Source organism: Megascapheus bottae, chromosome 5 (assembly GCF_031878675.1).
Source record: "Megascapheus bottae isolate mThoBot1 chromosome 5, mThoBot2.hap1, whole genome shotgun sequence".
Classification (NCBI taxonomy): domain Eukaryota; kingdom Metazoa; phylum Chordata; class Mammalia; order Rodentia; family Geomyidae; genus Megascapheus; species Megascapheus bottae.
This window is the reverse complement of record NC_143513.1, coordinates 60,378,147-60,391,280: the sequence shown is the minus strand read 5'-3', so window position 1 is coordinate 60,391,280 and position 13,134 is coordinate 60,378,147. Positions and strand designations below refer to the sequence as shown.

General features: G+C 37.4%; 1 protein-coding gene across 3 annotated transcripts in view; it reads left to right on the top strand.

Moving 5' to 3' along the window:
* The window catches only part of Cttnbp2 (cortactin binding protein 2), a 129,345-nt gene that overhangs the window by 56,740 nt on the left and 59,471 nt on the right, over positions 1-13,134 (top strand). For 2 of the 3 annotated variants that reach the window (XR_016535547.1, XM_090333199.1), the window contains exons 4-6: positions 2,699-4,358; positions 10,201-10,404; positions 11,840-11,939. Coding sequence is in view for 2 of the 3 variants with exons in the window: in XM_090333199.1 (XP_090189325.1) it covers positions 2,699-4,358; positions 10,201-10,404; positions 11,840-11,939 (1,964 nt within the window). In the remaining variant the exon portion in view is untranslated. Of the gene's footprint in view, positions 1-2,698; positions 4,359-10,200; positions 10,405-11,839; positions 11,940-13,134 lie in introns of those variants that run through there. The other variant, XM_090333200.1, reaches the window with a different exon arrangement.

The following is a 13,134-nucleotide window of genomic DNA, read 5'->3' as shown; positions in this document are numbered from 1 at the left end:
TTAGAAAAAATCATATTAAGTGAAGTAAGCCAGACTCAAAGGAACTAAGGCTCAATGGTTTCCCTCATTTGTCATAACCAGTAGAAACCTTGGGCTGTACTAGCAGAGTTCTGCAATAGAGCAAAACCTTGATATATAAGGCCATATAGTATGAAGCTAATTGAAAGGACCTCCAGGATACTGAAACAAAAGCCATATAATGAATGATTATTGTCCTTAATGTACTATGTTATCGTTCATCTCCTTTGCTATCTCTTGGGTATCTCATATTGTTACAGTATCTCACTTTGTTATCTGATATATTGAATTTATTTGTATTTGGTTATTTGAAATTTGATAGGGAAGGGGGGAAAACCAAGACGGGGGGGTGGGTAGTGGGTAGGGGGGAGGGTGATGGGTACCCCGACATGTGAAAGGGTATCAATGTATGTGAATTAATGCACCTTCTATCTGGCAAATATCATGTAACCCTTTTATTAATTACAATAAAATATTATAAAAAAAGAATGGAAAAGTTAGTCTTATAATCTGCCATACTCTAATAAACATGCAATAGCATTGTGTTTGACAAGGAAAATACATAATTTAAAATACACTTTGTTAAAAAAAATCTCATGTGAGTTGCTAGAAGAATGGTATTGATTTACTGCATGAATATTTGTCACAGATTTATAATTTGGAAAACATGCAATATGAGTGACTTTGATACCTAGTAAAATAAAGCATATGTCTTTGTATTTTTTTTCACTCCTAAAGGAGAGAAAAGGCCCTGTTAGTGTTTTTAACCTAGCTAGATCAACTTTAACCTTTATCAGTATCTAATGGACAAAGGGAAGTTTCTTTAGTTGGACAGATAAGTGTGTGGACCAGCCTGACAGTTGGATTTCTCCCCCTCAAGGTGTGTCCTTTGTCCTTTACAACTTTATGATTGACATTCCCTTGTACAGAAGTGAGAATCTTGTAGGTTAGAATAGAGAAGCATAAACATGTTCTTACACCCAGAAAACCTTCAGTGTTTGTAATGCTTTTTTTGTGGTGCAATATTTATTCATCTTTCCCTCCCTCCCTTCCTCCTTCCCTCACTCCTTCTCTCTCTCCCTCCCTCGCTCCTTCTATTACAGTGTTCTAGTCATTGTGCTAGGCCTGGGAAATGTAGCAAACCAGGCACAGTCTTTACCCTTATGAAATCACATTCTAGTGGAGGGAAGGGAGGTTGTAAACAAAGGGAATCATTACAAGAAGGAAAGGAGATTTGTTCTTTGTAACGGGGTGAAATGAGTAGAGGCCTGAAGGAAAAGAAATGAACTAAATGAACTAGCCTCTTCTCTTGTGATGTTGGGTTAGTTTTTGAGTATTAGAAAAATCTAAGGAGGGGAGGGGGGAATCAGTGGTAGAATTCCTGCTACCATGAGCTAAGTAAGCCCTGGGCTAATCCCACTAATTAACCACTAATTCCAGGGGCTCATGATCAGCCATCATTACCTTTTTGGGAAAAAAAAGTAGATGCAGCTTCATGGGTTCATGTGTAGCAGTTTTGAGAGGAAAGGATCTTTTTTTTTCTCTCCTACTCTTAGTCCCTTCCTCCTGTGCAGGCACACCTGCTTAGTGCAGGAGTGCCTCCTGAAGATGTGCACTGGAATTCCAAGGCAGATAGGACAATAGGATCAAAGATGAGGCTAAATGAAAGGATCTCCAGGATATGGAAACAACAGCTTTATCGTTTGTGATTGTTGTTCTTGATATACTATGTTATTGCTCTTCTCTTTTGTTGCCCTTTGGTTAATCTCATATTGTTACTAATCTGATTTTGTTACCTGGCATATTGTATATACATCTGTTTGTTTATTTGAAATAGGAAAGAGAAAGGGGGAAAAAAAGATGATAGGAGGGGATGGAGGGAGGGAAATGAGGACAAAAACATGAGGAGGGGCATCAATGTTAGAAGTAACGAACCTACTACTACCTGGTGAATATAACTGTAACTCCTCTATACATTACAATAAAAAATAAAGAAAAAAAAAGAGAAAAGATTAAAGAACCCTAGTCAGGCCTGTGTTCAAGTAACACAAAGAAGGCCAAAGGAGGGAAGTGGGAACACAAGATCAACTTAAGAGATCAGCTGAGACCTTGAGCTAGCTGATACTGCTTACAGTTGAAATAATTCATAACGCTTTAAAGTTTTCAGAACATTTCATACAACACCCCATCATAAGAAGCTCAATGAAGTAACTTAGGTCAGTAATGCAATCAGCAAATCTGAAGGCTTAGAATTGAGCTGAAGTCCTCTGTTTTCAGTCCCTTTCATAATTCTGTTCATTATTAATCATTTTAAAATAGATATACTTGTTTAATAGCATCCGTTCCCATATGAAGCTCTAGTCTTCCCAAAAGAGACCTTTGTGAACTCTGCTGTGATTTGAAGCATCTTATTATTGTTCTCTTTCTCAATCGTTAATTCCAATAGATTGAAACAATTCTCTATTGTAACTTAGATGTTTTTTGTAAAGTCATTTACAGCTATTTTCTCATTTTAATTGATCTTTAAAATACTGCCGTTTAAAATCACAACACATCTTAGAAATGAGGCATTCTTATTAACCCAATTGTGTAATTGCTAGGGAATTCATTTTTTAATGCTCTTCTTTAGTAAAAGAATATCCCACATATTAATCCATGTTCTATCGTGTATGTCTTATAGCTGGAGATGGAGAAGCTTCAGCTTCAAGCCCTTGAGCAAGAGCACAAGAAACTGGCTGCCCGACTCGAGGAGGAGCGGGGCAAGAACAAGCATGTGGTGCTCATGCTGGTGAAAGAGTGTAAGCAGCTCTCCGGCAAAGTCATAGAAGAGGCCCAGAGGCTGGAAGAGGTAATGGCCAAACTGGAGGAGGAAAAGAAGAGGACCAACGAATTAGAAGAGCAACTCTCTGCTGAGAAACGGAGAAGCACAGAAATGGAGGCTCAGATGGAAAAACAACTCTCTGAATTTGATACTGAACGCGAACAGCTTCGTGCCAAGCTGAGTCGAGAAGAAGCACATACCACTGACCTCAAAGAGGAGATAGACAAGATGAAGAAAATGATTGAGCAACTGAAAAGAGGAAGTGACAGCAAACCAAGCCTCTCTCTCCCCAGGAAGACAAAAGATAGACGCTTGGTTTCTGTATCTGTGGGGACAGAAGGACTCGTGACAAAGTCTGTGGCCTGCCAGACAGACCTAGTGACAGAAAGCATAGATCATGGAAAGAAGGCACCATTGACTGTACCTGTAAAGCCTTCCACAGGAAGCCCCCTAGTTTCTGCAAGCACGAAAGGGAGTGTGTGCCCCAATCCCCCAGTGGTCAGACCAGGCATTGACAGGCAGGCTTCGCATGTGGATTTGATTGGCTCCTCCCTACCCACTCCCCCAACTCCAAGTGCAAGCAGAATTGAGGAAAATGGACCAAGCACGGGTTCAACACCTGATCTAACAAGTACCATGTCCCCAGCTCCCAGTAATACTGCCCCTCCCACTGCTCCAACACCAGCCATAGCTCCCCAGAACTACTCCCAAACTCCGCCTATGCACAGTTCACATTCACCATGTGCCAACGCGTCTTTGCATCCAGGTCTCAACCCTCGAATCCAAGCAGCTAGATTTAGATTTCAGGGCAATGCGAATGACCCAGACCAAAATGGAAATACGACACAAAGTCCTCCATCAAGAGATGTCTCACCCACCAGTCGTGACAGCCTAGTGGCCAAACAACTAGCACGGAATACTGTGACCCAAGCACTGTCAAGATTTACAAGCCCTCAGCCGGGTGCTGCTTCTCCCAGGCCCGGAGTGTCTCCCACAGGAGACAGTGGCACCTACAATCCAGTCAGTCGAACCAGTTTAAAGACTCCGGGTGTAGCACGAGTTGATAGAGGAAACCCTCCTCCTATCCCACCAAAAAAGCCAGGGCTCTCCCAAACTCCTTCTCCACCACACCCCCAACTCAAGGTTATTATGGATAGCAGCAGGGCCTCCAATACAGGAGCCAAAGTGGATAACAAAGCTGTGGCTTCACCTCCCTCCACATTGCCACAAGGAAACAGGGTCGTAAGTGAGGAGAATCTCCCTAAATCATCCTCCCCTCAGCTGCCACCAAAACCATCCATAGATTTAACTGTGGCACCTGCAGGCTGTGCCGTTTCAGCCTTGGCCACGTCTCAGGTGGGTGCCTGGCCTGCTGAATTCCCTGGACTGAACCAACCCGCATGCTCAGACAGCTCCCTTGTCATTCCCACCACCATTGCCTTTTGCTCTTCCATAAGACCTGTTAGTGCCTCATCCCATAGGCCAGGTGCCTCAGACAGCCTCCTGGTAACAGCATCAGGTAAAGGGATTGAAATATACATTTTTTTAAAAAAAAGAATGCAACCTCTCTTCTCATTTATCTTAATTTCTTTGACATTGTCTTGGAACATTTGTTTCCTTTCTATATCTTTCCTTTTTTCCATAATTTTCTTTAAAGACTCCAGGGTATGATGATTCATCTTGCTCTATGAATTGTGGTTTCGTTATGCTAAGTGCTTTTTCCTTTTAAAATAACTTGAGAATAGTGGTTTTAAAACCATGAACTTAGACTAAAACATTTCCATGGAGGAGAACATCACTTCTCATTGAATATTTATTGCACAAGGCCTCAGTATTAAGACATCATTACCAGGCAGTTTTCAGTTTTGTGTATTCTGTAATGATACCAGAAAATCTTTATTAAGTTATTATTAATACTACTACGTGTTATCAAATTGATTAGATTTGCTCTGTATTTAGTGTATTCTGAATTTTAATACCATTGTTATATTAAGATGTTTTGTTATCCTCAAAAGTGTTTATGGATCTCTGTTCTGTTATTTTAAAACCCATTTACCATATTTTGAACTATGGTTCTTTCATACTTGAGCACAAATAGACATGCAGGTATGTTATAGAAGATGTGGCTTATGACGTCCCGAAATCTGGAACTCCTTGATAAAGATGAACAAGGTTTTCCCTTTATTTGTCTACTGCTAGAGGAAGCATAGTTTTGTATTGATATGATTGGACTGGATGTTTTATTCTTTCTCCTTTCCCCAGTGTTGAGGATTAAACCCCAGGGCTTTGATCATTAACTATACAAGTGTGCTATTGCTCAGCCACATCCTTAGCCCTGGCTTAATTTTTTGTTAAGAAGATGTGCTGTAATGTTTTATGCCTAAATCTTGTTGGTACATTGAAGTAATCTCTCCTACCCCAGGATCTTAGTGGTTAGGAAATAAGCATTGTTTGGAAAGGAATGTGGCTTTAAATTTTAAAAGCAAGTTTGAATAATATCATACTTTACACTGAAGGCGAGTGGGATTTTGAAAAGCAGGTAACATTAGGTGATGAGATCAGTGCACCAGAACTTAGATATCTATTTAAGGCATCTTTAAGCTCTTTGAGAGATACTGTATTTACATTTTTAGGGGAAAAATGAGAATTGGAAATGGCATGGATTTAACGTTACTCAGGTTATGTTTAAATATAGGCTTGCCATGTATAATTGCATTTTTGATGATTTTTTTCATGTGAGCAAATTTTCTCTTATGATGGAATTTTTGCTACGTAGTGGGGAACAGGGCTGTAAGATTCAGTACTATAGTATGCCAACGAGCCTGACTTCAAACTTAGAACACCAGTAGTGTCAGTAAGTGCAAGTGATATGAAAGCCTTAGCGATATTGTCTCATAGCATTTGTGACGTTTTGCTTTGGAACGGACATTAGTATATTTCCTGACGTCTTCAGATACCTTTATCATACTTTACTTCTTACTTAGTTTGCAATTACTGAGCAGGACATCTGGATACCTGTGTCATGGGTTAGAATAATATTTGTTCTTTCTCATAAATTCAAACCAAATTCAGTAGAGGAATTTTCTCCTGCCATTTAGAAAATTGAGAGCATGTACTAAAAGATTTGCAGGCTTTTGGAAAGCTCAAATTCCAAAACATTTTGGAGCAGCATCAGTGGATAACTGCATAGAATATGTAGAAAAAAAACACCAAGGAATTTACACACACACACACACACACACACACACACACACACACACACACACACAAATACATAGATCAGAGAGCCTTTTTTCCTTTTTAAAATACAAAGCTATCAGTTTCTTATTACCTCATGGTGCTGCCAGAAATTATGTTGGTTGTCACTGTGGTGTAGGGTCCATCTCATATGCCTTGGATTTCTATGTCTGTGACTGGGGAACATGAAGTTTTGAAAGATAGAGAATTCCTAATCTGGTGCATATTTACTAGAACATCCTGTCTAGGATAAAATTTAATTTTGGATAAAGAAGTCAGAACTCCTCTGAAAAAAAAAAGTCTTATATCTGTGAGCTATTGAAGACATGTGATATTGGTTCCTTGTTTTCTGTTCTCTGATTTTGCAATGTAGCTGAAATGTTCTCAGAACATACAAAGCTACCTTTGGAGTCATAACATTTTGTTCAAAGCTGTGGCTTTTCAGGGTAAAGGAGAGGCAGCAAAGGACTTTAATCATTTAGCAAGTGTTTACTGAGCACCAGTTCATATTCAGCAGATGGAAATGCTATTATACCTAAATATCCTTCTATAATTGTGTGACTCCAATGTGTATGTAGGTCAGCCTAAACTTTCCGAATGCATCACAAGATTTTAATTCTGCATTCCACTTAGATTGCTCCATTTTTTCTTCATTTCTTGCGATCAAACTCAGTGCCTTTAAGCATGCTGAGGAGAGCACTGTACTCCTGAGCTATACTTTCAGGTCAATTGCTGTGGGAAACACCAGAGCTCCCTGCATCCTGCTTCTTAACATGGCTGTGCCTGGGTGGGCTGTGCCTTTCTAGATCATATGCCCCTGGAGCCATTAACCTTCTAAGCATCCACCTAGGACATTGTAGTTGCTCACATTAGATTGCATAGACAGAGCATATTTGCCAGATGCATGGCAGATGTTATCATTTTCATGATTGAAAGAATAAGCACTGAACTGAGACAGATGTCTGAATCAGTCTATTTAGTCCCAATTGCAGGTATCAGCTGGAGAGCAAATTCTCTTTAAGCTGTTGGCTTTGCCATCTAAAAATAAAAGCAGTAGACCAAAATCTGAAAATATTTCCAGACCAAACTATGTCTTCTTAAACTTGTCTGCTGGATTTTGAAACAATACAACTACTAGGTTGTGTGGTTCAAACTCTAAAACCTGTACAGTCTTGTCAGCTTGCATATATGACAGTTATAGCTAAGCTAAAACCTGAAAGAAACTGAATGACACAAGTCACCATATCAGTGGATTACATTATAAATTGTCCTAACTCTGTTGAGAACTTTTCTAGAGAATCTTAAATTTTAAAATAAACTTGTAATTTTTGTTCATTCCAAGCTTGTCAGAACAAAACTTCATTTGAAGCAAAAGATAGGACTCACTCAAGGCAACTGAGTTTCCATACCCTTGGAGATTATTCTTTCTGATTTTCTTTTTTTGTTGTTGTTATTTATTTTACACATTTTTGTTCAATTTGGTTTAGACTGTTTCCTTATTTAGACATCTGAAAAAAATACTTTTCACTTATGATTGGCTTGAAGGCTAAATTGGAAAACAAGAATGATCTTGGCTATGACATTAACCTTCTCCATTCTCTGAAGCTGATGCCGGAAGCTGTCCTTTTCTACCCTGTCCATTGCTTGTTCTTTCTGTCCCCTTTCTAGCCTGCTATGCAAGATACTCACCCTTACTAACATTTGCATATGATACTGCAAGGTGGAATGACTATTTCTAACAGCATTAGAGTAGCTGTATGGATATAGATCTCATTTGTTATTATTAACCAGTTAACTAAACATCACCATATTTATCATTCTTGGGAACTTCAGATGAATACGGTAGGGTTGTGGTGGAATTTTATTTTTTCCCATATTTATAGCATCATCTGCGAACATTAATTTGTGAAATAATAATGAAGATAATAATTTAGAAATAATAATGAAGATAGAATTTATGGGAAGCTTAAGAATATAAGGTATTTATATAGCATTTCCCCTGTGTGAACATTAGAAAAAAACTGTTACCCTCTAAGAAAATAAGGAAACTGGTATCATCTGTAATTTTGTAGACAAAGATTTTTCAGTGGCTTACATGAGAAAATATATGAGTAAAATATTTATCAGCTAACATAATATTGAAATAGGGTTTCTGGGGGGAAATGTATTCACAATTGAACAAATTCACATAAAGCAGTTGAAAATATATTTATCTTGTAGTTGTCTCCCCCCAAACAAAATATTATGTTTAAAAAGGGGTAAAATGAAAACAAACCCTCCAAGAGTAATGTTGAATATGTACATGTTGGTATTCATAAAAGAATATCAATATGGAAGACCCTTTGAGTGTGACTTAGAGGGTGGGAGAATGAGAGGGAGAGAGTGTTTGAGAAGTTGAGAGCATGAGCCAGATTCCCTCCTGTTCTATAGAGGATGATTATGCTCTTCCTTCATATTGCCTGTGTCTGCTTTGCAGTCAAGGTTTCATACCTTAGTGTTTATAATTTCTCTGTTTGTCATCCATTTCTGATAAGTACTGATTTAATTTTTGTGGGCCTGTTTTTTGTTTGTTTTTAAGAAAATACAAAAGGTAAAATGTACCAGAGAGGAGCCTTCTTGTAAGTATGAAGTAAAAATAACTACTTTTGTAAGAAGACCTAATGAATATCAATGGGAAATATAAAACTTAGATAAATATTGAATTTTATAAGCATGTTAAATATGTTTGTCACTTAAGTCCTAGTAAGGTAAAGCCAATATGTTATTCATGAACCCAAATAGTTAATTATGAAGAATATCATATGCAGCTTTAATAAGCAGTCGTTTCATTTCTAGAAATAGCTTTGTCTATTTTTATAAAGAATTTAAAATACTGAGAAATTTCTTGGATATATATACATTTCAAAATATTTGTATAATAAACTGAGTCGTAAATTTAGTTAAATCTTAAGAATTGAATATTATTTAAACTCACATACTGAGAATACCACCTTTAATATCAGTGCTCAAGGAAGGAATTCATCCACCTATTGTGCCTTTTTAAAGAGAATGCTAACACATGTATGTAGCAGGTCTGCCATGAGAAATATGTGGATGATTGAGATTACATAAAAGTATGGAATCTCTACATGGAGAGCATTAGAATGATATACTTATGATTTTCACCATACTTATAAGCTAAAGGACAAAAATACCAATGTATCCCATTAAATAAACATTTTTACTTTACTGTTTTTACAGACTTTTGATCAAGGAAGAATTCAGAAAATTTTCCATGCTATATGCAGCCGACTTCACACATTTAACCGATTCTCTTCTAAAAGCTGCTAAATACTGATATGAAATGTCTAACCATGATAACTCTTTTAAGATTTTTGTTAAAACTATATGGTAGTGTGTCCTGTTTTGGGCTGATTAAAAGTTTTCTAGAACTATTGTGAAGATGGCAAGATGATAGTCTTTAGAATTCTTATTGAATGTTTGTACTGTCATAGTCTAAACCAATATATACATATATGTGTGTATATATATATATATATTTCCTTTTTCTTTTAATACTAAATAGTGGTTAGTGCCATCATTTTTTTCCCAAGTGAGAATTCAAGGAGTATAATTAGACTCTTTGATAAGAGTTTGGCTCATCTCACTGGCTTATGTAAAACTTAAAATCAAGTTTCCTTGAAAACATTATGGAAAAAGGAAAATCTCCATATTACTATGTTATGGACTACATTATAGCTCGTACATTGCTTTTTCAGATTGATATGGAAGTTAAGACTTATATGTAATTTTAAAATTTTCAACTTATTTTTAAATGCTAAAAAGGAATTTAAACTTTTAAAATAGGACAGCCATCTTAGTTTTCTAAAACCAATCACTAGTTTAACAATTATTTGTGCCAGACTGAAATAATAACTAGAAATAACTTGTCACCATTATGTTAATCTGATTAGCAACAGATACTGAAATAACAGTACAGATTTGTACTAAGAAAATATTAACAGATTGGTATCCTTTTAGGGATTTTTATTCACATGTTAGTGTGCGTGAGGTTCAAAAGGGAACGATAATAGCTATCTCTTGTCCTTCTTCCTATTTCTAATGAGGGTCACTTTAACCTACAGGCTGGTCACCCTCCCTAACCCCTTTGCTAATGAGTGGTGGTCCTGCCCCCCTGGCTGGCAGGCCCACCCTTCTTCAGCAAGCTGCTGCCCAGGGAAATGTCACTTTATTATCAATGCTGCTTAATGAAGAAGGACTGGACATTAATTACTCCTGTGAAGATGGCCATTCTGCCTTGTATTCTGCTGCTAAGAATGGACATACAGGTAAACATTCTGAAATCAAACCTCACTGCACACTTGCAAACAAGGTGAATGTCAAAAGCACTTGAAACCATTGTTCTAAGCAAAATGCTTTCTCTTACAAGAGAAATGAATAACTCTGATCACATCAAGATTTTATAAACCTTAGAGCATGTGAATTGTACAGTTCCTTAATGCAAAATTTTACTGCAGCTGGCAAAAAGTGATCTTTGTTTTATGCCAAATGGAATGTATTGTACATGTAGAAATTTGAGGCCTAGTAATTACAAAGCTTATTTTAGAATAAAGCTGCCCATCTGTAACCACTTTGGTCAGTGCAAAATTGCCTTAATTTGTCTATTAGAAATACATGATGTGGGAGAAAGAGCATCAGTGTTTCGACGAGTGCCATGGGTCTGAAATTGTTCGATGGTTGCAACAATTGATAGCTATTTGGATTATTTTCAGAGAACTGGTAAGTTAGGCCATTATCAATGACATGTCCATGAGGAGTAGAAATTACTCTTGTTCTTTAAAGTAAAAATCCTGTAGTTAAATATATTAAAACATGTAGTAATGCAGAAAAAGAGATAGTTTCACTCCTAGAGCAGAATCAATAGTGCTGCATATTCAGGCCACATAACTGTCCATTGGTTCAGATAAATGCAAGATTCTGGTGAGCCAAGATAGCTCAGTAGTTTTGAAGTACTTTGGAATTCTTTTTTTTTTTTTTTTTGCCAGTCCTGGGCTTGGGCTCAGGGCCTGAGCCCTGTCCTTGGATTTTCTCAAGGCTAGAGCTCTACCACTTGAGCCTCAGCACCACTTCCGGCTTTTTTCTATGCATGTGGTACCAAGGAATCGAACCCGGGTCTTCGTCCATGCTAGGCAAGCACTTTAACCACTAGGCCAAACTCCCGGCCCTACTTTGGAATTCTTCAAAAGCACTGGGGGATTATTTTTCCACTGTAGAGAAATAATGTAGATAATAAAAGGGGTCGAATTCCACTTTTTATGAGCTTTCTTCACCATCCAAGTGTAAGATGATTATCATACAGAAGTATTTTAATGATTAATATCACTATGTAAGAATTTAAATACGAAGAATGGTATTTCTATTTGATAAATGGATTTGGTTCTCCATTCCCCAAACAGGATTTCTGGGATTAGCTGTTAGAAAATCTGGTAAAACATTTTCTGGACCATGTCATTCCTTTTAATCACCAGCAATTCTAAAGATATTAAAAATTATTATGGTTGAGTTGGTGAGTTAAGGGGAGAATCATAATCTTTGGGGGGTAGAAATCTGTGAAAGATTCTTTGGAGTCCTACATCTTCCAGGATTGACTTGTTCATGGTAGAATTCCTCAGGGTTTACAACCTATGTGCAGATTGCGGTGAACTTGGTTCCTTATGATGCTAACATGAAAAGCCATAATAGCTTTCTATTAAAACTCCATAGACTGTGTGAGATTGCTGCTGAATGCCGAAGCCCGAATTGATGCTGCTGATAAAAATGGCTTCACACCCTTGTGTGCTGCAGCTGCTCAGGGACATTTTGAGTAAGTGATACTTCTAATTCCTTTCTTTTCCTGTGAAATCAATCTCTCTTTTGTAAGTTCTGCACACATTCTAGCTTTAGCTAAGTGTGTAAACTGGTGCTTAAATTTCATGAAACATTTTGGATGATTTAAAGAAAAAGTAGGAGCTGGATGCTGATGGCTTCTGCCTATATTCCTACCTACCCAGGAGGCTAAGATTTGAGAATTGCAGTTCAAAGCCAGCCCAGATATGAATTTCCATGTAATTCTCAAGTCCAGTTGACCAAGAAAAGCCTGAGGTAGAACTGTGGCTCAAGAGACAGAGTACCAATCTTGAACAAAATAGCTAAAGGACAGTGCCTAGGCCCTGAATTCCAGTTCTAGTACTGACACAAAAGGAAGGAAGGAAAAAAGGACAGAAGGAAGAAAGGACAGAAGGAAAGCAGGGAAGAGAGAGAAAGGGAGGGATGGAGAAAAGGAGAGAGAAAAGAGGCAAGGACTTTCTCCTTCTGAGTTGTGTTTATGCATTTACCTGTCATCGCCTTGCTTCTGGGCAATCTGTAGAACCACTCACTTAGAACAGTCACAGAAATGCAAAACAGAATGGCAAAAGGCTAGAAATCTAGGATTCAGTATATAATATGTAATTAATATACAATGTATTACATATATTTGTTTTTATATATCATAAATATAAGTTTTATATGTTTATATAAATATATTAACTATATGTGTTATACGTAGTAAATACATAAATTGCAAATGAAAACAAAAATCATCTTCAGTTTGTTCACTTTAAAGCTCCAGGTTGTTTATCTGGTTATTAAGAGCTGCAGTCTTACTTTACCTTCTTTCCTTTCTTTCCTGAGGCAGTTTCATGGTGCTGTGTCTCCATCTGGAAACAGGATTTCTCCCCAAAGCAGCTCTTTTTCTCAGCCTCTTTGCTACTTTTTATAGATGAGGCACATGGTGCCCTGCTGTCTACACTATTTATAATTATTTTCTCAAGTGAAAAATTACAGGATGACTCAGAAGCCTGTTTTTCTCCCCCAAGTTCCAAACTATCTGGAGTCACAATAATATATGTACCAAACACAAATGAAACTATTCATCTCAATAAGGCAAACACATCCCAAGGATTCCACTTTCATAAGCTCTAAAAAGGAGAAGGATCACCAAAGGAGGTTTTAGCACTTGATCAAATCTACTAACTTGA